The 21,200-nt window shown below is 45.5% G+C and overlaps 1 protein-coding gene across 3 annotated transcripts; it reads right to left on the bottom strand.

Annotated features, from left to right (window-relative positions):
• Nucleotides 1–984: 984 nt before the first annotated feature.
• fgfr1op2 (FGFR1 oncogene partner 2) lies at nt 985–18,763 on the bottom strand. Of its 3 annotated transcripts, none has more exons than XM_078416571.1 (6): nt 18,600–18,643; nt 11,937–12,073; nt 7,959–8,076; nt 4,814–4,956; nt 3,727–3,840; nt 985–1,847 (listed from the first exon to the last, which is right to left on the bottom strand). In XM_078416571.1, the coding sequence occupies exons 2-6, from the start codon at nt 12,069–12,071 to the stop codon at nt 1,713–1,715; spliced, it is 645 nt and encodes a 214-aa protein (XP_078272697.1). In that variant the 5' UTR covers nt 12,072–12,073; nt 18,600–18,643; the 3' UTR covers nt 985–1,712. The 3 variants fall into 3 exon arrangements, with proteins under 3 accessions (XP_078272697.1, XP_078272696.1, XP_078272698.1); XM_078416570.1 differs by lacking the exon at nt 18,600–18,643 and adding an exon at nt 18,672–18,763 and having other exon boundaries at nt 986–1,847; XM_078416572.1 differs by lacking the exons at nt 985–1,847; nt 18,600–18,643 and adding exons at nt 2,825–3,272; nt 18,672–18,763.
• Nucleotides 18,764–21,200: the final 2,437 nt, after the last annotated feature.

Raw genomic sequence — 21,200 nt, 5'->3', positions numbered from 1 at the left:
TGTGATTTGTGACTTTCACCTGATGCTGTATAAAACAAGTGGGGAATTTATTGGGTGAATACATAGTCTTTTACAGAGTAGGGGAATCAAGAACTAGAAGACATGTTTATGGCATGGGTTGGTAATTCTGGACTGTTCAACATAATGCAAACACTGCCTGTGTTCAAATTGAGGGCCAGTCTCGCCCTCGTCATTCCCTCTTCATCAGAAAAGAGGTACAGAAATGTGATACCTTCAGATTCAGGAAGTTTCTTCCCAGCTGTCATCAGGCAACTGAACCATCCTATCACATAGTGTGGTCCTGACCTCCCATCTACCTCATTGGGGACCATTGGACTATCTATAAATCAGATTTTACCTTGCACTATACATTATTCCCTCTGTCCTGTATCTGTACACTGAGGACAGCTTGATTGTAGTCGTGTATAGTTTCTGCTGACTGGCTAGCACATAAAAAGCTTTTCACTGTACCTCAGTACATGTGACAATAAACTAAATTGCCATGAGTCCAAGTTTTTGAATCATGAGTCAACTACATTTAAATTAGTGATTCTATGTGCTGCTATTCACCCTAGCCAGAAGCAATGGATTGTGCTTGCAAATCCATGCAAAGTTCAGGGAGGTTGGTGCTCTCAGCAATCAGGGCAATCGCCAGTAGAGGGCAGACTTGTGCCTTTTGCATAATAATGACCAACAAAACTCCAACATGTGGAACTGAACACTGCAACCCAAAGCTCTTCATTCTGAAGGATTCCAACCTGAAACATCATCTGTCCATGTTAGCCAGAGATGCTGCCTGACCCGCTGAGTTACTCCAGCTCTTTGTATCTTCTACGAAGAGATTTGGTCCCTGTTTTCAAGCATCTAGTGTTTTCATTGCGGGGCAAGAGTGTAAAGGTGCAACGACTTTGTGCAGAAGGTCCCCTCCATGTCTCTGCCAATACAGACCACGACAATTTATTCAACCAGTGTGACAATATATTTAATCTTTATTAAGCAAAAATATACACATCCACAGACAGCCTATTGTACAGATATTGTAGGATTAACAACCCAATCCAAGTCACCAATCTCACATTGTGAATAAACGGTTTAAAAAATAGAACATTCTATAGATCTGAAAGATTGCATTCTGTATAAACTTTGCTATGGCCACCCATTTATCACAAATGCAACCGAATCCAGCCTTGGTCAGTTCAATAAATACTTATCCAATTTGTGTAATAGTAAAGTTTGACACAATCTCTGATTAGCTTCTTGAACCCTGCCACACACACCCCCCTCCCTCCCTAACTACTGCCCACACTTTATTACAAATTGTTATTTTAATGTATAGCCAAGGGTTCAATAGCTACAAAGGATAATTGTGAAATGGAGATTGCTTTGTTCCCTGAGGCCTATGCTTTTTTACTTGCTCTCTGGCAAACGGGCAGGTAGGAATGAGGCCAGAGAGATCCCTGGACTAAATATTAGGTGCTGGCCACATCACACTAAATGTGTACAGATTCTTTTTGTCTTCTCTACAAGAACAAAGTCGAACATACAACGTAAAATAAGGTACGTTTGTCAGTTTAATTAGCTAGCCACGAAACTCATTTGGCTCCAGAGATGAACGGTGACCTGTACAGTTGAGGCGTTGGCTCAATGCGCCGGGATAAGATGTCCACGGGACCGTGGGTCGGTGAGGGCAAGTGGTGGGTCTGCCCACTGCCTCAGCTCTTCCTCATGCTGAGGTTGGCATTTGTCACTAAACCAGATAACGACCTGCTTTCCAATATGTTTTCCTTCAAGCAGCGGAACGATTCTTTATTTATTTGCAGCACCTCCCTCAAACCTTTATTTTCAGACTGTAAAGAAATGAGAGCTTTAGACAGTGAGTGACATCAGTCAAGTGTGTCCTCATGTGTATTTGCAGGGACATATAATCATTCCAATGTACTTTAGATTATCATACGCAATGGAACAATGTAATACTAATTTGCTGCAGCTTTACAGATCTGTAAATGCAATAACAGACAATATATATGATCAATAATACAATAAATTAATCAGTCATACATGTGTAGCATGGAAAGAGGCCCTTCAGCCCATCTTCGCATGCCAGCCCAGATGCCCCATCCTAGTTAGTCCCACCTGCCTGCATTTGGCCCATATCCCTTTTATACCTATCCTATCCATGTACCAAATGTTTTTTTAAACATGCATTAAATTATCCTAGGTAATGGTAGTAGTGCAATACCGAAGTCCATGGTGCAACCAAAGACACAGCCTATAGAAGATCGTAGTTAATGAGGTTAGTGTTGTGCAGTTGTTCAAGAGCCAACTCCAGAGCAGCTGTGAGATGCCAGCAACAGGCTGGCATCCTAAAACAACAGCACCCTGTCATTCATACTGACTTATTTCCATTTGTTTTGTGTACAATAGAGAACTCGCTATCTTCTCTGGATTTAAAGTGCGTGTGCACTGTCAGGATGATGTAGATGCTGGTTTTTTTTCTCCCTATCCCGGATATGCTTGATGGCCACACTGGATATAGTTTTGGAGTGTGGTCCACTGGAGCTGTCCTGGGAGCACTCAATGTCCACTCTAGGAGCACCAGCTGCCCATGCAGGGTGATATTTAACAGGGCGGCACAGTATTTAATCTCTCTGCCTCGCAGCTCGTGACCCGGGTTCGATGCTAACCTCAGGCATCGTCTGTGTGGAGTTTGCGCAATCTTCCTGTGACCGCATGTGGCATTCCCCCCCCCCCCCCCTCCCCCCCCCACCACAGGTGTTCTGTTTTTTTCCACACTTCCAAATTGCACCCGATGTATAAGGTCAATGGCAAAGAGAATGAAAGGAAAGATGTGCGGGGAAGCAGCAAGGATACAGGGAAATAAGAGGGAAAAATGGGACTGACGGCTGGGGTTTATTATTGGCACATGTCCCATGGTGTAGTAAAAAGATGTTGAGATGGGATTGCTCAGCTGTAAGCTAGCACACACATGGAGGCCTGAATCGCCCGCTGTGCTATAATTATAAAACATCAGCAATCTACCAAACCTGTAAATGGAAAGGCAAGCTGCTGTCAAGTAAAATCAATTCTGTAAAAAGAAGCTTTAAGGTTAACCTGTCATCTTTCTGGATGATGCTCAATAGACAATAGGTGCAGGAGTAGGCCATTCGGCCCTTCGAGCCAGCACCGCCTTTCAATGTGATCATGGCTGATCATTTATGCCGTTCCAATACTCACTGCTTCCAAGGAAATGTTAGGCAAGTTTTCAAACTGATCTGAAACAGACCTCTAATAATAGCAACCACAATCTGAATTTATTGTAGACAGATAGACTTATCGACATTACTAAAAACTAACACATCATGGTAGTTGTGGGAATGGTGGTTGTATTTTTTGTCAATGTTTTTTTTGAATTAGACATGGGGATAAGGTGTAGAAAATGACAAAATGCTGGAATAACTCAGCAGGACAGGCAGTATCTCTGGAGAACATGAATAGGTGACTTTTCAGATTGGGACCGGACTCCCCAGTCCTGAAATGAAATGTCACCTGTCCATGTTCTCCAGAGATGCTGCCCTGAGCCACTGCAGCACTTTGTGCCTTTCTTTATAAACTAGCACCTGCAGTTCCTTGTTTATGCAGGGAGGGTATGGCATAGATTCAGTGAGGAGAGAGCGGGTTAAGCCTCTCTGAATGAGAAGGCTGTTGTACTTGAGGCGATGCACCCACCTCCAGCTGTACAATCCGCTCCTGCTCCTTGAAGAGGCGTTGTTCATCGATTTCAATGGCTTTTCTCATCACCGTGGCCATCTCATTGATCTTATCCACGTGAACCTGCAGCTCCTGTGGGGAACAAATCAGGACATCAATTCTGCATACCACTTGTGCTACTATTGATAAGCGCAACGGGTGCTGTCTGTGTGGAGTTTGCACGTTCTCCCTGTGACTGCGTGGGTTTTCTGCAGGTGCTCCAGTTTCCTCCCACATCTCTAAGACGTGCAAATTTGTATGTTAATTGGTTTCGGTAAAAAATTGTAAATTGTCACTAGTGTGTAGGATAGTGTGAGTGTATGTGATGATTACTGGTTGGTGTGGATTTGGTGGGCCAAAGAGCCTGTTTCCAGATTGTGTCTCTAAAGTCTAAAGGGTAATAACTGCTGGCCTTTGTTGTCTATTGTTGTCTATTGTGTAGATCTCTATCACGGCTTAATCTGTACTGTCGCTGGACCAAGCAAGTGTTTATGGAATGGACTGAAACAAAAAAACAAATGCTGGAAAAACTCAGCAGATCGAGGAGCATCTGTGGAGGAAAATGGACAGATGGTGCTTCGGGTCAAGAACTTGGATGAAGAGTAGAGAGGGAAGAAAGTTAGTACAGAGCAGAGAGGGGAAGGGTTTCAGTCATAGAGTGTGGAAACAGGCCCTTCGGCCCAACTTGCCCATGCCGACCAACATGTCCCAGCAACACTAGTTCCACCTAACTGTGTTTGGCCCAAATCCCTGTAAATCTATCCTATCCATGAACCTGTCTAAATATTTCTTAAACGTTGCAATCTCTTCCGGCAGCTCATTCCATACACCCACCACTCTTTGTGTAAAAAAGTTACCCCTCGATTTCCTGTTCCATCTTTCCCCCTCACCTTTAAACCTATGTCGTCTGGTCAGATGAGGCAGGGACCAGCAGGCAACTTTGGTGCACTCCAGAAGTGTGCCTTGCTTCGGTGAACCATTCATATGAAACGGTTAAGATGCACAAAGTGAGGGAGCGATAAATGAGGCAGAGGGAGCTGGAGAGGGGGAAGGTGCTGCCACCTACCTTGGAGTGCTGCTCCTTCAGCTTGGTGACCAGCACTGGGTCATCATTCTTGCTGGCCATCAGCAGCCGGAACATCTGCTCCCTGTACTTGCTCATGATCAGCTCCAACGCAGACTGATGTTCCTCCAAAGACGTGCGCAACTCTACAAACAGAACATTCCCATGAGAACTGAAGCCGTCTGATAACACTGGTCTGATAGCCCAGACAATGACACCAACCAACCACCCACCCTTCCACTGATTCCATCTGCACTTCACGCTGCCTCAATAGGGCCACCAACATAATTAAGGATTAGTTGCACCCTGGTCACTCTCTCTTCTGCCCTCTCCCATCAGGCAAGAGGTACAGAAGTGTGAAAAACGCACACCTCCAGTTTCAGTGACAGTTTCTTCCCAGCTGTAATCAGGCAACTGAACCACTGAGCATAGATGTTGGGCGGTCATGTGGCAGTTGTACAAGACATTAGTGAGGCTGCATTTAGAGTATTTTATTCAGTCCTGGACACCATGTTGTAGGAAAGATGTTGTCAAGTTGGAAAGGGTACAGAGAAAATTTACAAGGATGTTGCCAGGACTCGAGGGTCTGAGCTATAGGGAGAGGTTGAGCAGGTTGTGACACTATTCCTTGGAGTGCAGGAGGATAAGAGGTGATCTTATAGAGGTGTATAAAATCATGAAATGAATAGATCAAGGTAAATGCACAGAGTGGAGGAATCGAGAAGCAGAGGACATAGGTTTAAGGTGAAGGGGGAAAGATTTAATAGGAACCTGAGCTGTAATGTTTTCACCCAAAGGGTGGTGAGTGTATGGAATGAGCTGTTAGAGGAGGTAGTTGAGGCAGGGACTATTGCAACATTTAAGAAATATTTAGAAAGGTACATGGATAGGACAGGTTTAGATGGATATGGGCCAAACGCAAGCAGCTGGAATTAGTGTAGATGGGACATGTTGGTCGGTGTTGGCAAGTTGGGCTGAAAGGCCCATTTCCACGCTGTATGACTTTAGCCTATCACCAGCTAGAGTTTAGTCCTGAGCTACTATCTACCTCATTGGAGACCTTCAAACTATCTTTAATTGGACTTTATTGGTCTTTTCCTTGCACTAAAGTGATTCCCTTTATCCTGTTTCTGTGCACAGTTGATGGCTTGATTGCAATCATGCATAGTCTTTCCGCTGACTGGATAAGGCGCAACGAAAAAAAAAGTTTCACTGTACCTCGGTACACATGACATTAATACAATAAACAAAACAAAGCACTGCTTTGCCCTGTTGGAGTTTGCTGCTTTTACAGAGCGCAGAGCAGCCCAGTGGAGCAGCGGGTGGAGCTGCTTTCTCACAGCACCAGAAGCCCACGTCACCAGTTCTGTTACCCCACCTTTGCATCCACTCCCCACACACTAGTCACTCCACCTTTGCATCCACTCCCCACACACTAGTGGCAATTGGCGATCCTGACCTCCGGCGCTGTCTGCATGGAGTTTATGCATTACCCCTGTGACCGCGTGGCTTTCCTCTGGATTCTCCAGTTGCCTCCCACATCGCAAAGACGTGTGGATTTGTTGGTTAATTAGCCTCTGTAAAATGCCCCTTGTGTCGAGAGTGGATACAAAAGTGGGATAACGTGGAACTCGTGTGAACGGGTAATTGATGGTCAGCGTGGACTCGGTGGGCCGAAGGGCCTGCTTCTGAGAACTGTGCTTGAACAGGAGGTTCCTGAAACACTGGTTATGCAGACAGCACTGAAAGTGTAAGGACAAAGCAAAGCACTAAATGCTGGAGGAATTCGAGAGGTCAGGGATCATCTGTGAGTCTGAAGAAGGGTCCCGACACAAAACATCATCTATCTATTCCCTCCACAGATGCAGCCTGACTCATTCAGTTCCTCCAACACTTTGTGTTTTGCTCAAGAATCCAGCGTCCCACATTGGATAGAAACAAAGTTCTGGGTCGGGACCCTTCGTCAGACTGATGGGAGTCGTGAGGAAGAGAGGTGGGGTGGGACAAAGCCTGGCGAGTGATAGGTTGATACAGGTGAAGATGGGCTGATAGATGGAATAAATGACAAAGATTGGAGGAGTAAGGAGACAAAAGGAGTCAGATAAGGAAAGAAAAGGAGTGAAATGTAAAGGGATGGATGTGGGAGGAAGGGGGAGGAAAAAGAGAGGGGGTAAGAGAGAAATTTTGGACTTGGGGATAGGAGATGAGCAATGGAGGGGAAAGGAGCATGGAGAAGTTACCTCTTCACCCCCTCAATACCTAATCTACACCTGCAACAACTTCAACAAAATGTTGGAGTAACTCAGCAGGTCAGGCAGCATCTCTGGAGAGAAGGAATATGTGACGTTTCGGGTCAGAAGCCTTCTTCAGATGAAAGAGGTCAGAAGAAAAACAGGGCTGGAACAAAACAGATGACCTTAAGAAGAGTGGAGTCCAGAATGGCTGGGGAAGATGTGCTAACCACAGGGATACAAGGATGTGAAGAATGGAATAAGAAAATAACTGCAGATGCTGGTACAAATCGAAGGTATTTATTCACAAAGTGCTGGAGTAACAGCAGGTCGGGTAGCATCCCGGGAGAGAAGGAATGGGTGATGTTTCGGGTCGAGACCCTTCTTCAGACTGATGTCAGGGGGGGCGGGACAAAGGAAGGATGTAGGTGGAGACAGGAAGATACAGGGAGATCTGGGAAGGAGGAGGGGAAGAGAGGGACAGAGGAGCTATCTAAAGTTGGAGAAGTCGATGTTCATACCAAGGGGCTGCAAACTGCCCAGGCGAAATATGATGTGCTGTTCCTCCAATTTCCGGTGGGCCTCACTATGGCACTGGAGGAGGCCCATGACAGAAAGGTCAGACTGGGAATGGGAGGGGGAGTTGAAGTGCTCGGCCACCGGGAGATCAGTTTGGTTAATGCGGACCGAGCGCAGGTGTTCAGCGAAGCGATCGCCGAGCCTGCGCTTGGTTTCGCCGAAGAGTGGAAGCGGGTTGGAGAAGAGAGGCGGGGGAAAGGAATGCCGGAGTTACTTGAAATTAAAGAAATCAACGCTCATACCGCTGGGTAGTAAGCTGGCAACAACTCTGATGCGTTGAGCTGCGTTTCCGGGCGCTGACGGTGTGGGAGACAGGTACGGGCACAGCACAGACTCACCTTTATTTTCCTGCTGCAGGTCCCGGATCTGCCGGTTCTCCTGTTGGATTCCCAACACCAGCGTGGAGCGAGGCCGGTGCCGGGCCACTTCATTCAGCTCCTGAATATCATCCTGGTACTGTAATCAAGCCAAAGAGAAAACATAAATCATAGTTCCCCTGAGAGACAATTAACGGAAAACAGACGTCCTTCTCAAATTAGTCGGCACTCAAAAATAGGTCACAGAGACCAGAGCACCGCAGGAGGGGATAATCAAACCTCTCTCCCCAAGACAATTCATTAGTCTTCTTTCCCTACTACAAAGCCAGTGGTTTTCCCCTTGTGCCCCTTCAATTCCCTTTTTTTTTAAAAAGCAGAAATGCTGGAAGAACTCAGCCATTCAGACAGTATCTGTGGAAGAGAAATCTGTCAAAGACCATTCATCAAAACTGAGGAAGAGAGAAAGTAAGGTAGGAAAGAACTGCAGTTGCTGGTTTAAATCAAAGGTAGACACAAAATGCTGGAGTAACTCAGCGGGTCAGGCAACACCTCTGGAGAGAAGGAATGGGCGATGCCTCGGGTCGGGGTAAGTCTGGGGAAAGGTCTCGACCCGAGGCATTGCCCATTCAATATAATGTGGATAAATGTGAGGTTATCCACTTTGGCGGCAAGAACAGGAAAGCAGAGTATTACCTGAATGGTGACCGATTAGGAGAAGGGGAGATGCAACGTGACCTGGGTGTCATGGTGCACTAGTCATTGAAAGCAAGCGTGCAGGTGCAGCAGGCAGTGAAGAAAGTGAATGGTATGTTGGCATTCATAGCAAGAGGATTTGAGTTTAGGTGCAGGGAGGTTCTACTGCAGTTGTACAGGGCATTGGTGAGACCGCACCTGGAGTATTGTGTGCAGTTTTGGTCTCCTAATCTGAGGAAAGACGTGAAGAAAGACTGGATAGACTAGGCTTGTACTCGCTGGAATTTAGAAGACTGAGGGGGGATCTTATAGAAACATATAAAATTCTTAAGGGGTTGGAGAGGCTAGATGCGGGAAGATTGTTCTCGATGTTGGGGGAGTCCAGAACCAGGGGTCACAGCTTAAGGATAAGGGGGAAGTCTTTTAGGACCGAGATGAGAAAACATTTCTTCACACAGAGAGTGGTGAGTCTGTGGAATTCTCTGCCACAGAAGGCAGTTGAGGCCAGTTCATTGGCTATATTTAAGAGGGAGTTAGATGTGGCCCTTGTGGCTAAAGGGATCAGGGGGTATGGAGAGAAGGCAGGTACAGGTTACTGAGCTGGATGATCAGCCATGATCATATTGAATAGCGGTGCAGGCTCGAAGGGCCGAATGGCCTACTCCTGCACCTATTTTCTATGTTTCTATTCCTTCTCTCCAGAGATGCTGCCTGACCCGCTGAGTTACTCCAGCATTTTATGTCTACCGAAGGGAGAAAGTAAGGCAGGTTAGAAAGAGTCATAGATTCATACAGCACGGAAGTCGGTCCTTCGACCCTACGCATCCGTGCCGACCAAGATGTCCCATCTACGCTCGTCCCGTTTGCCTGTGTTTGGCCTGTACCCCTCTAAATCTTTCCTATCCAAGTCCAAAATGTCTTTTAAATGTTGTAATCAAACATGTTACAACCACTTCCATATACCCACCACCTTCTGTTCCACCCAGCACCTTGTGAACCTTGTATGTACTCTTTCCAGCTTAATGACATTTTTCCTATAGCATGGTTACCAAAACTGAACACAGTATTCCAAGTGCGGCCTCACCAATATGTTCTTTTCTAATGCAGCCTGAGGCCATGTAAAGAATAGATTCTGTAGTCATTGACCAAACATACTTTTGGTCACCTTGTTACTGACTGCAAGATCTCACTGTGGCTGCATAGTAGAAAACTGCACTTAATAATCAATCAGAAGATGTTAAGTGCTTTGGAATCTTTCGGAAGGAAATGGCAGGACCCCACAGACGTTATTCATTTCATTTTATTACACCAAATGGCTCCCGTATTCACTATTAATCGGAAAGCTCTATCCATCAGTATGTTACCCTTGTTGTTGTACAGCTGAAAATGCACTCGAGAATTAAATGCACACACATCGAGAGATTTATCACTTTGGTCGAGTGGAAACAGTTTTGAGCATTTTAAATACTCCCCATTGTTTTTTTGGTGATACCCTAGCAACAGTCTCCTAACTCCACCTATCTGTCATTTTTTAATGCTTTAATTTTGTGAGTGGATGTTACTTTATAGAACCAATTCTACATTAGAACAGGCTTATATAACACCTTTCTATTCTGGGATTGTGTTGTGGGTGCCTTCCAACTCTACGGTTACACATTCTAAACATTTATTATTTAGCGCTGTGGCACTGTGGGCTTAAAAACAATCTCGCAAACATTTAAAGGCAAGCTTAAATTGATAAGACTTTCCGTGGAAATGGATTTCCGTGTATATGTCATGGTTGATTGTCACTAAAAAGATTCAAGTCCCTCTGGTGACGACCTTTCCTTAATATATTCAACATTATGCTATTTATGTCGAGCTAATTTCCTTTCAAAAGGCTTATCATGTTTATGAGCTGGTCATCAAGCAACTGCTGCTCTTAAAGAGAGCAACCATCACAATTACTTCCGGGAAATGGTGGATCTAATGAGACACTTCAGAACTAAAATATCTTCTATCTCAATGAGCTGTGTAGTATGGAAACAGGCCCTTCGGCCCACTTCATGTATGCCAACCGTTAGTATAGTGGGTTAGTCCCATTTTCCAACATTTGGCCCATATTCCTCTAAACCCTTCCTATCCATTCATCTGTCTAAATATCTTTTTAAAAGTATAATTGTATTGAATTCTATAGCTTCCTCCAGCACTTTCCAGATGCTATGAACAGCAGCTTGTTCCAGATACGGATTACCCCGAGTGAAAACGTTGCCTCGGAGGTCCCTCTTAAATGTCACCCCTCTTGCCTTAAAACTATGCCTTCGTTTTGGAAATCCTCTTCCCTGGGAATTCATTTATTTCTATTCAGGAAAACCTGAACAATATCCATATAATTACTGCACACTGAAATGTCCAAAACCTGTGGGGCCAAGGACAAAGGTGGGGAAATGAGTTCTGACTATTATGACATTAACAAACTGGTGGATTGTGCATTGCACAGTATTGCTGTTTACAAGGCAAAGATGTCCTGTATTCAAGGTATTGACTGACGGCACAGGGTGAGGGGAGACCGAAACCCATAAAATCATGAGAGGCATAGATGGGGTAGACAGTCAGAACAGTTTTCCCCAGGGTGGAAATGTCAAAGTCTAGAGGGCAGAGATTTAAGGTGAGAGGGGCACAATTTCCCGAGGGTCATTTAATTACATTGCTATGGATCTCTCAATATCTGTTTTGGCCATGTACAATTCCAGATTATTAAAGACTCGCATCACTCTGGCCACGCTCTCATCTCGCTGCTACCGTCGGGAAGAAGGTGCAGGAGCCTGAGAACGGTCACCTCCAAGTTCAAAAACAGCTTCTCTCCAGCAACCATCAGCCCGAAACGTCACCCATTCCTTCTCTCCTGAGATGCTGCCTGTCCCGCTGAGTTACTCCAGCATTTTGTGAAATAAATACCTCCGATTTGTACCAGCATCTGCAGTTATTTTCTTACACAAAACTAACCTCAGCAACTATGAACTTTTAAGGACTGAGCACTACGGACTTCGGTTTTTGCAATGTTCTGGTGACCTGATTTTAGTTATTAATTTATCGTGTTATTATTATATTTATCAGTGTGTAATTGCATTAATGGGTGTTAAGTTTTTGCAAGTAGGAATTTCATTGTCCTGCTGATGGTACATATGACAACTAAACGTTCTTGATTACAATTCACTCAGGATTCTGAGCACATAACTTCATATTACCAATTACATTTCTTATGCGTTTCAGGTTTCTGAAGAGTTTGTATCTTTGTAGCAGAGGTAGGAAGATTTCCCGTCTCACCTGCTTCATGGCCTCCACCCGCTTGTTGAGTGCAGTGGTCTGCTCGATGAGAGCCTCCGCCGCATTGTCATGTTCTTTCAGCCGCTCCACCAGCGCTTTTGCATCCGCCAAAACCTTCTCTATGGTGCAACTCATTGCTGCAGGAAGAAAAGATCATGTTACTTTACACCTGACAAAATGACTCAGAAAACATCCCAAAAATAGTATACTTCCCACACAAAGGATCACTGTGGTAAAGAGCTGCACTGCGTTTGTTGGTGGTGTTCAGTCTACTGTTCCTCTATTGGCTTTTTGGAACAACTGAGCCAGTTGTTTGGTTTATGACGTGTACAAATGTACAGGGAAAAGCTTTTGTCTGCATGCTCTCCCGTCAAATCAAATTGTCCTATACGCGAGTACAATGAAGCCAGACACAAGTACTATCAGTAGAACACTGAAAACAATACAAGAGTGCAGAAAATAGTGTTAAAGCGTTTAGCATTACAGGAGCAGAGGTTCGATGTCCACAATGATGTAGGTTGGGAGATCGGGACCATATCCTAGTTCCTTGTCAGAAGTCTGATAACGGCCGGAAAGAAGCTATTCCCGAATCTCCTGGTATGCACTTTCAAGTTTTTGCATTTTCTGCCTGATGGGAAAGGGGTGAAATATATTGGCTGCATTTGCAAGGCAGCGTGAAGTGTAGAGAGAGTAAACAGTGGGGAGGCTGGTCTGTGTGATGGACTGGGTTACATCCACAGCTCTCTGCGATTTCTCGTGGTCTTGGACAGAGTCGTTGCCAAACCAAGCTGTAATGCATCCCAATAAAATGCTTTCCATGATGCGCCTGTAGAGGTTGGTGAGACTCATTGGAGTTCCTTAGTCTCCCGAGGAAGTAGACGTAATAGTTTGCTTTGTTGCCCATAGCTTCAATGCGGTCGGTCCAGGACATAGAAAATAGGTGCAGGTTTAGGCCATTCGGCCCTTCGAGCCAGCACGGCCATTCAATATGATCATGGCTGATCATCCAAAATCAGTACCCCGTTTCTGCTTTCTCCCCATATCCCTTGATATCTTTAGCCCTAAGAGCTACATCTAACTCTCTCTTGAATACATCCAGTGAATTGGCCTCCACTGTCTTCTATGGCAGAGAATTCCAGATTCACAACTCTCTGGGTGAAGAGGTTTTTCCTCATCTTAGTCCTAAATGGCCTACCCATTTAGTATAGGAGCAAAGAGGTCCTTCTACAGTTGTACCGGGCCCTGGTGAGACCGCACCTGGAGTACTGTGTGCAGTTTTGGTCTCCAAATTTGAGGAAGGATATTCTTGCTATGGAAGGCGTGCAGCGTAGGTTCACTAGGTTAATTCCCGGAATGGCGGGACTGTCGTATGTTGAAAGGCTGGAGCGATTGGGCTTGTATACACTGGAATTTAGAAGGATAAGGGGGGATCTTATTGAAACATATAAGATAATTAGGGGATTGGACACATTAGAGGCCGGAAACATGTTCCCAATGTTGGGGGAGTCCAGAACAAGGGGCCACAGTTTAAGAATAAGGGGTAGGCCATTTAGAACGGCGATGAGGAAGAACTTTTTCAGTCAGAGAGTGGTGAAGGTGTGGAATTCTCTGCCTCAGAAGGCAGTGGAGGCCAGTTCGTTGGATGCTTTCAAAAGAGAGCTGGATAGAGCTCTTAAGGATAGCGGAGTGAGGGGGTATGGGGAGAAGGCAGGAACGGGGTACTGATTGAGAGTGATCAGCCATGATCGCATTGAATGGCGGTGCTGGCTCGAAGGGCTGAATGGCCTATTCCTGCACCTATTGTCTATTGTCTACCCCTTATTCATAAACTGTGACCCCTGGTTCTGGACTCCCCCAATAGCGGGAACCTTTTTCCTGCATCTAGCTTGTCCAATCCCTTAAGAAATATATATGTTTCTATAAGATCCCCTCTCATCTGTCTAAATTCCAGTGAATATAAGCACAGTCGATCCATTCTTTCATCATATGTCAGTCCTGCCATCCCGGGAATTAACCTGGTGAACCTATGCTGCACTCCCTCAATAGCAAGAATGTCCTTCCTTAAATTAGGAGACCAAAATTGCACACAATACTCCTGGTGTGGTGTCACCAGGGCCCTGTACAACTGCAGGAGGACCTCCTTGCTCCTGAACTCAAATCCTCTCGCTTTGAAGGCCAAGATGTCATTTACTTTCTTCACTGCCTGCTGTACCTGCAAGCTTATTTTCAATGACTGATGTACAAGGACACCCAGGTCTCGTTGCACCTCCCCTTTACCTAATCTGACACCATTCAGATAATAATCTGCCTTCTTGTTCTTGCCACCAAAGTGGATAATCTCACATGTATCCACATTATATTGCATCTGCCCACTCACCCAACCTATCCAAATCACCCTGCAGCCTCATTGCATTCTTCCTTCACAGCTCACACTGCCACAGAGATTTGTATCATCTGCAAACTTGGAGATGTTACATTTAATTCCTTCGTCTAAATCGTTAATATATATTGTAAATAACTGGGTTTCCAGCACTGAGGCTTGCGGCACCCTACTAGTTACTGCCTGCCATTCTGAAAAGGACCCGTTAATTCCTTCTCTTTGCTTCCTTTCTGCTAACCAGTTCTCTATCCTTGTCAATACCCTAGCCCCAATATCATGTGCTCTAATTTTACACACTAATCTCTTGTGGGACCTTGTCAAATACTTTTTGAAAGTCCAGATACACCACATCCACTGGTTCTCCCTTATCCATTCTACTTGTTACATCCTCAAAAAATTCAAGAAGATTAGTCAAGCATGATTTCCCCTTACTAAATCCATGCTTACTTGGACCGATCCTGTCACTGCTTTCCAAACGCGCTGCTATTACATCTGTAATAATCGACTCAAACATCTTCCCCACTACCGACGTCAGGCTAACTGATCTATAATCCCTGTTTTCTCTCTCTCATTTCTTAAAAAAGTGGGGTTACATTAGCTACCCTCTAATCCACAGGAACTGATCCAGAGTCTATAGAACATTGGAAAATGATCACCAGTGCTTCCATGATTTCTAGGGCCACCTCCTTTATTCTGGGATGCAGACCATCAGGCCCTGGGGATTTATCTGCCTTCAGTCCCAACAGTTTACCCAACACCTTTTCCTGACTAATGTGGATTTCCTTCAGTTCCTCCCTCCCACTAGATCTGCGGTTCCCTAATATTTCTGGCCACATTGTTGTTAATATGCACGCCGAGGAATTGAAGCTTTAGACCATCTTCACTTCAGACACATTAGTGCTGATTGGGGCATGCATTCCACCATGCTTCCTGTAGGTTATTAATTATTTCTCCATAGAATATTATTCTTTCTTGGACTATTTCTCCCCCAACTTCACAATCCATAATTCTTCAAACCCTTTTCACACCGATTGTTCTTATCTCTGGCCTTTGTTTTAACCATCTGCCCGTCAACCCTCCTCCTCCTCCTCCTCCTCCTCACCTTTGTCTACCTGCCATGCTTTGTCCTGCCTCTCACCCTTTCCAGCTTTCTTCTCCCCCTCCCCCCACTGCCTACAATTTGTCTGAAGAAGAGTCCCGACCCAAAACGTCACCTATTCATGTTTTCCAGAGATGCTGCCTAACCCAATGAGTTACCCCAGCATTTTATGTGGTATGGCGCAGCAAGCATGGTGAATCAACATGTATAATGTTGTATGATTAAGCTTAAGGCCAAAGATCACTGTATGATTCGTTGCCAGTTGGTTTACATTATTATAGCTTGATTGAGAAATAACGGTTGAGTAAGAGGATCTTTGATGCGTTGCAGCATCATAGGCAGTTTGGGCCCAAGTAAATATCAATGAAGAACACTTCAAATACCGCACTGCTCCCAGGTACTGAGCTGGAGTGGGGGCCAGCACTGCACTCATCCTGCCATGGAATTTAATGTGAAGGAGAGAGTCTTGCCGATTGAACTGCACTGACAGGCGGGATCATGGATGTAAACACAATCTTTCAACTGCTTCTGCAAAACATCTAACCGACGGAAACAAGACTCCACTGCAGCAGCAGATATCCTCTTGTATTTAACTACTTTCATTGCCACACTCATTACCAGCCTGCTCACCAGCGTTCCATTTAAATGGGCTTTCATTTCATGCTGCCGATGCTGCTATTTTGCATCAGGTCTGAAACCTGCAGACTGAGTGGTTCACAGTCTGTATCGCACAAGTTTAATAATGGCTGTCCTTCACCAAGGGGCTCAACAACCCCCAAGAAAGATATTCCCCATTCATTTTCTTCAAGGTAGGCGGTCAAAGATTGTACGGCATAATGTTAAAGTGAGATGGGCAAAGTTTAAAGGAGAGGTCTGGGGCAAGTCTTTTTTTCACACTGAGTAGTGGGGACCTGGAACATGCTGTCTGGGGGGGGGTGTTGAAGGGTGCAGATACTGTGGCAGCATTTAAGAGGCTTTTAGAAAGGTTTGGTTTAGTTTATTATTGCCATGTGTCCCGAGGTACAGTGAAAAGCTTTGTTTTGCATGGTCAAATCAGATAAAATTATACATAAATACAATCAAGCCAAACTCAAACACAATAGGCTGAGCAAAGGGAAAGATACAGAGTGCTGAATATAGTTATCAGCATTGCGGGCGTGTGGATATGCAGGGAATGGAGGGATTTGGATCATGTGCAAGCAGGGGAGACTAGTTTAACTCAGCATCATGTTCAGCATGGGCAATGTGGGCCGAAGGGCCTGTTCCCGTGCTGTACTCTTAATCTATATGCTTCCTTTATTTTTTGCTTTTGCAGTATTATGCAAAGCCCTTGAACAGAACAGCCTGCTATGTCAACCGCAATTCTGTGGGCCTGGAGTACGTAAAGACTGCAGATTTATATCCCTAAAGGAGATCAGTGAAACAGATGGGTTTTGTGTTTTGCTCGCATAAGCAATGGCTTAAGACCAAAGACACTGAAGGACTTTATGAACCATTTTCACACAACACTGATTGCACACCGAGCAGCAGGGCAAGATGGTCTTGTCAAGGAGAGGTGCACTGAATTACATTGGACTTGACACCGACCACTAACCCCACAGCCCCCTGAGGTGCTTTGTGAAAACGATTCTCCTGCTCACTATTCCTTAACCTTGTGTTCACAGTGCTGTGTTCTGGAACCTTTGAATAGTCACAGGGATGAAAGACAGAGAATTATTCACAGAACAATTCACAAAGTGCTGGAGGAACTCAGTGGGTCAGGCAACATCTGAGGAGGGAATGGTCAGATGACATTTCAGGTCAGGACCCTTCTTCTCACTGATGGGAGTATGGGAGGGAATGCTGGAAAAGAGGTGGGAAGGGGGAGGGGAGGGTTAAGCCTGAGAAGTGATATGTGGGTAAAACGTTTGATGCAGATCACAGATCTGAGAAACAAAAAAATTAAGTCTAAAGAGCAAGACACAAGGACCTGCAGATATGGAATCTTGATTACAACACAAAGTGCTAGAGGAATAGTGGATCAGGCAGCATCTCTGGAGAAAAATGGACAGACTGCATTTGCAGCCTGCTGTGTTCCTCCAGCACTTTGCTCAGGTTTGAGGAGTTGCATTAGTTTAAGGAATCAGTTTAAGGCACAGCCACTGATAACTTGATGAATGACAAGGCGATCCCCTGTGGCAATTATCTCAGGATATAAACAGCACTCATCAGTGTCATGTTGTGTACTGCTCATTTAAACTCCTACATTCTGCTCTTATTTTTAACATTACACTTGGTGACAACTAGGACAAGGGATTCACTAATTAAAGAAACATGCAACATAGGACGTATTCATAACCAAAGAGATTTAATGAAATGCCAAACTTTCCGTGGAGTCAAAAATACTCATTTTTGTTCATTCATAATATTGAACTTTCAAATGTTTCTGATCGGGAGGACCCTGAGAAAATGCACACACATCGATACAAGAGGAGGTGATCAGTCCTGAGCCTGCCTTACGGTCAGGGTTTATTCCATCCATCTGTTATCTTAAGACATACCCTCAGTGATGAAAAGGCCACCGAACTCTGATTAATTCAGCTAACACAACTGTCAAACAACAGAGACTAGACCGACACAGAAACCCAAGACTCAAGGATTGGGGAGAGCATGAGGAGGAATAGGTATTGGGGTGAGACAGGAGAAGCGGGGAACTTTACAGAGGTGAAGTGTCAAGTGCAGGACAGGTGGAAAGGGGAATTGGAGGAAGGCAGAGGGGAAAGAGGAGAGGTATTAGGGAGTGAGAAGTGGATGGCTGAGGGTGAAGGAAGGGGGAAACATGAAGGGGGGAGGAATGAAGGAGGGAGTGAGTGGGGTGAAGTGTCAGGGGGTGAGGTGGATGGCTGCGTGAGTGGGGAAGGGGAAACATGAAGGGGGTAGGGAGGAGAAAGTGGAAGGATGATGGGGGAGTGGACGGAGTGAGCGAGGGGAAATGGAGGGGGAGTGGGCGAGGGGGGAAATGGGGGGAGTGAGCTAGATGGGAATGGGGGGAGTGAGCTAGAGGGGAATGGGCGAGAGGGAAATGGGGGAGTGGGCAAGGGGGGACCGGATGTTGCAGCTCTGATCTCCGCGGACAGCTCGAGCGGCGCCACCTGTCGAGCCCGCCCTCCCCTTAGCCCCAGCCGGGGGTGTCTCCAGGCCTCACTTCAGCCCCGGGCCGGGGGTGTCTCCAGACCTCCCCTCATTCCTGGACCACCTGCCGCCGCAGTTCTCTCACCTCATCTAACCGCCGCTTCCATCCGCCTCCCGGCACCCACAGCGCCGACCAGAAAGGCCCGGGCTTGCGCTTGCGCCTGCGCACTCACCCCGCCGTGCATTGTGGGAATTGTAGTTCACGACCGCTCGCTGTGACGTCGGGTGGGACTCGGGCGGCCTAGTCCTCCCGGCCACAGGCGACGCTGCAGGCGGCGGCTCAACTGTCAGCCACCCAAGGAGTGCCTAGGAGTGAATTGGAGTTTAGGCTCTGGACTCAAATATAAGCCGGACTGAGAGGCCAGCTGGGTCTTTATATCAATCCAGTATTTTTATGGTCATTATTTTATTTGTAGAATATATTTAAATTCAGCAGCTTGAGTGGGAATTGAACTCAGATCTCTGGAGTGGTCTGACCATCACCAATGAAATGTGTGTGGACTTCATCGGAGTTGCGGGGGTAGACTTAACCTGTTTGGCTAAGAAATATTATGGGACTGCTGTTCGAAAAGCCCAGTGCAGGTGTGAATTCAATCAAAGTCTTCGCTCCTCACTTTTCAACCACTGTGGTAACGTGGGAAGTATAGCAGCCAGTGTGAGCAAAGCAAGATCCCACAAACAGCAATATGGCAATGAGCACGTTTTTAGTGCTGTGGCTTAATCGACAAGGAATGGCTGCTGAGTACTTTGGAACATCTTGTGTTCATTAAAGTTTTTGTGGAGGTGCAGGTTTTCCATAAGAGCACATCACATTGGACACAAATAATCTTCAAACAGACTTGCCCTTGTTTCTGTAATTTGTTGGGGTAATTCTGAAGAGCAAAATGTGGATGGGAAACAGGATTGCCATGTGAAGGAGACATTCCTGTAAAGACTATGTTTGGGTGCATTGGAACATAACCCTCAGCACCAGGCAGAGCAGAGAGAAAAATGTGTAACAGCTGTGTAGAGTCAGAGTATTACCTTAGTTTGGTTATGCTTCTAACCATGATCCATCATCCTCCAACTGCATCCTCTTCCAGTGTCTGTGCACCATTCTCCAGCTCAATGGTATGGCCTTCCTACAGATGCAAATGTCTTTGAGTCCTACAGCACAGAAACAGGATCTTCAGCACTATCTTGGTCTAGTTTATTTAGAATAACTGGTAATATACAGTACATTTATTGTTGCTTCTTCTAATCTGACTTAAAAGTGCAGGAGGAAAGAATTTAATTGTTCTGGATCACAGAATCACCACAGATTCACCACACTCTGGCTAAAGAAATTCACCCTCATGGAGAGAATAGATCGGGTTTTCTCAAAACTGGTTGTATCTTTGCATAAGAATTAATCCCACAGAGAGAATATTCTGGTTCAATCTGATACTTCCTGCATCTAACTTCTAAATTGTAGGGAAACACTCACAAAACCCAAACAAGATCTGCATTATCAAATGAATCAGTAAGTTAAAGTATAGGTAAAATAAAATCCAGCACAAAGTGCTGGAGGAACTCAACAGGTCAGGCAGTATCTGTGAAGTGAATGGACAGGCGACGTTTTGGGTCTGAACCCTTCTTCAGACTGATGGAGTGGAGGAAGAAAGCTGGAAAAGAGAGGTGGGGCTGGGGCAAAGCCTGACAAGTGATAGGTGGATACAGGTGAGTGGGGGAGTGGTCTACCACCCATCTGCCAATGGCTCACTCCCCCATCACCCCCCCCCCTCACCTGTATCCACCTATTACTTGCCAGGTTTAGCCCCACCCCTACCTCTCTTTCTTCAAGTGGTTCTTTAACAGGGATTTCTTGTTAAATTTAAGATTGAATTTCGGGATAGCCAATCCAAATTTGACCTCTGCACCCGAGGTCAAACTGCCCTGAACAATGAGACGCAAGGAACTGCGGATGCTGGAATATCGATAAAAAAAACAAAGTGGTGGTGAACTCGGCGGATCAGGCAGCATCATAGGGAATGGACTCTTATTCAGAATTACCATGGCTCCCATTTTGGACATTGCTTTCACATTGGAGACACCCTCCACTCCATACCCATCAGTCTGAAAGATTTTAGAAGGATGTGGGGGGACCTCATTGAAACTTACTGAATAGTGAAAGGGTTGGATAGAGTGACTGTTTCCATTACATTTCCACTAGTGGGAGAGCATAGGATCAAAGTGCACAGCCTCAGAATAAAAGGATGTATCTTTAGAAAGGAGATTTAGTTTAGAGATACAGCATGGAAACATGCCCTTCAGCCCACCGAGTCCACACAGACCAGCGATCCCCGTACACTAACACTATCCTGCACACACTAGGGACAATTTACACATGCCAAGCCAATTAACCTACAAACCTGTACGGCTTTGGAGTGTGGGAGGAAACCGAAGAACTCGGAGAAAACCCACGCAGGTCACAGGGAGAACGTACAAACTTCGTACAGACAGCACCTGTAGTCAGGATTGAACCCGGGTCTCTAGCACTGCAAGAGCTGTAAGGCAACCACTCCACTGTGCTGCCCGAGATGAAGAATTCCTTTCGTCATAGGGTAGTGAATCTGTGGAATTCATTGCAACAGGC

Source organism: Rhinoraja longicauda, chromosome 20 (genome assembly GCF_053455715.1).
Source record: "Rhinoraja longicauda isolate Sanriku21f chromosome 20, sRhiLon1.1, whole genome shotgun sequence".
NCBI lineage: Eukaryota > Metazoa > Chordata > Chondrichthyes > Rajiformes > Arhynchobatidae > Rhinoraja > Rhinoraja longicauda.
This window is presented reverse-complemented; position numbering and strand designations above follow the sequence as displayed.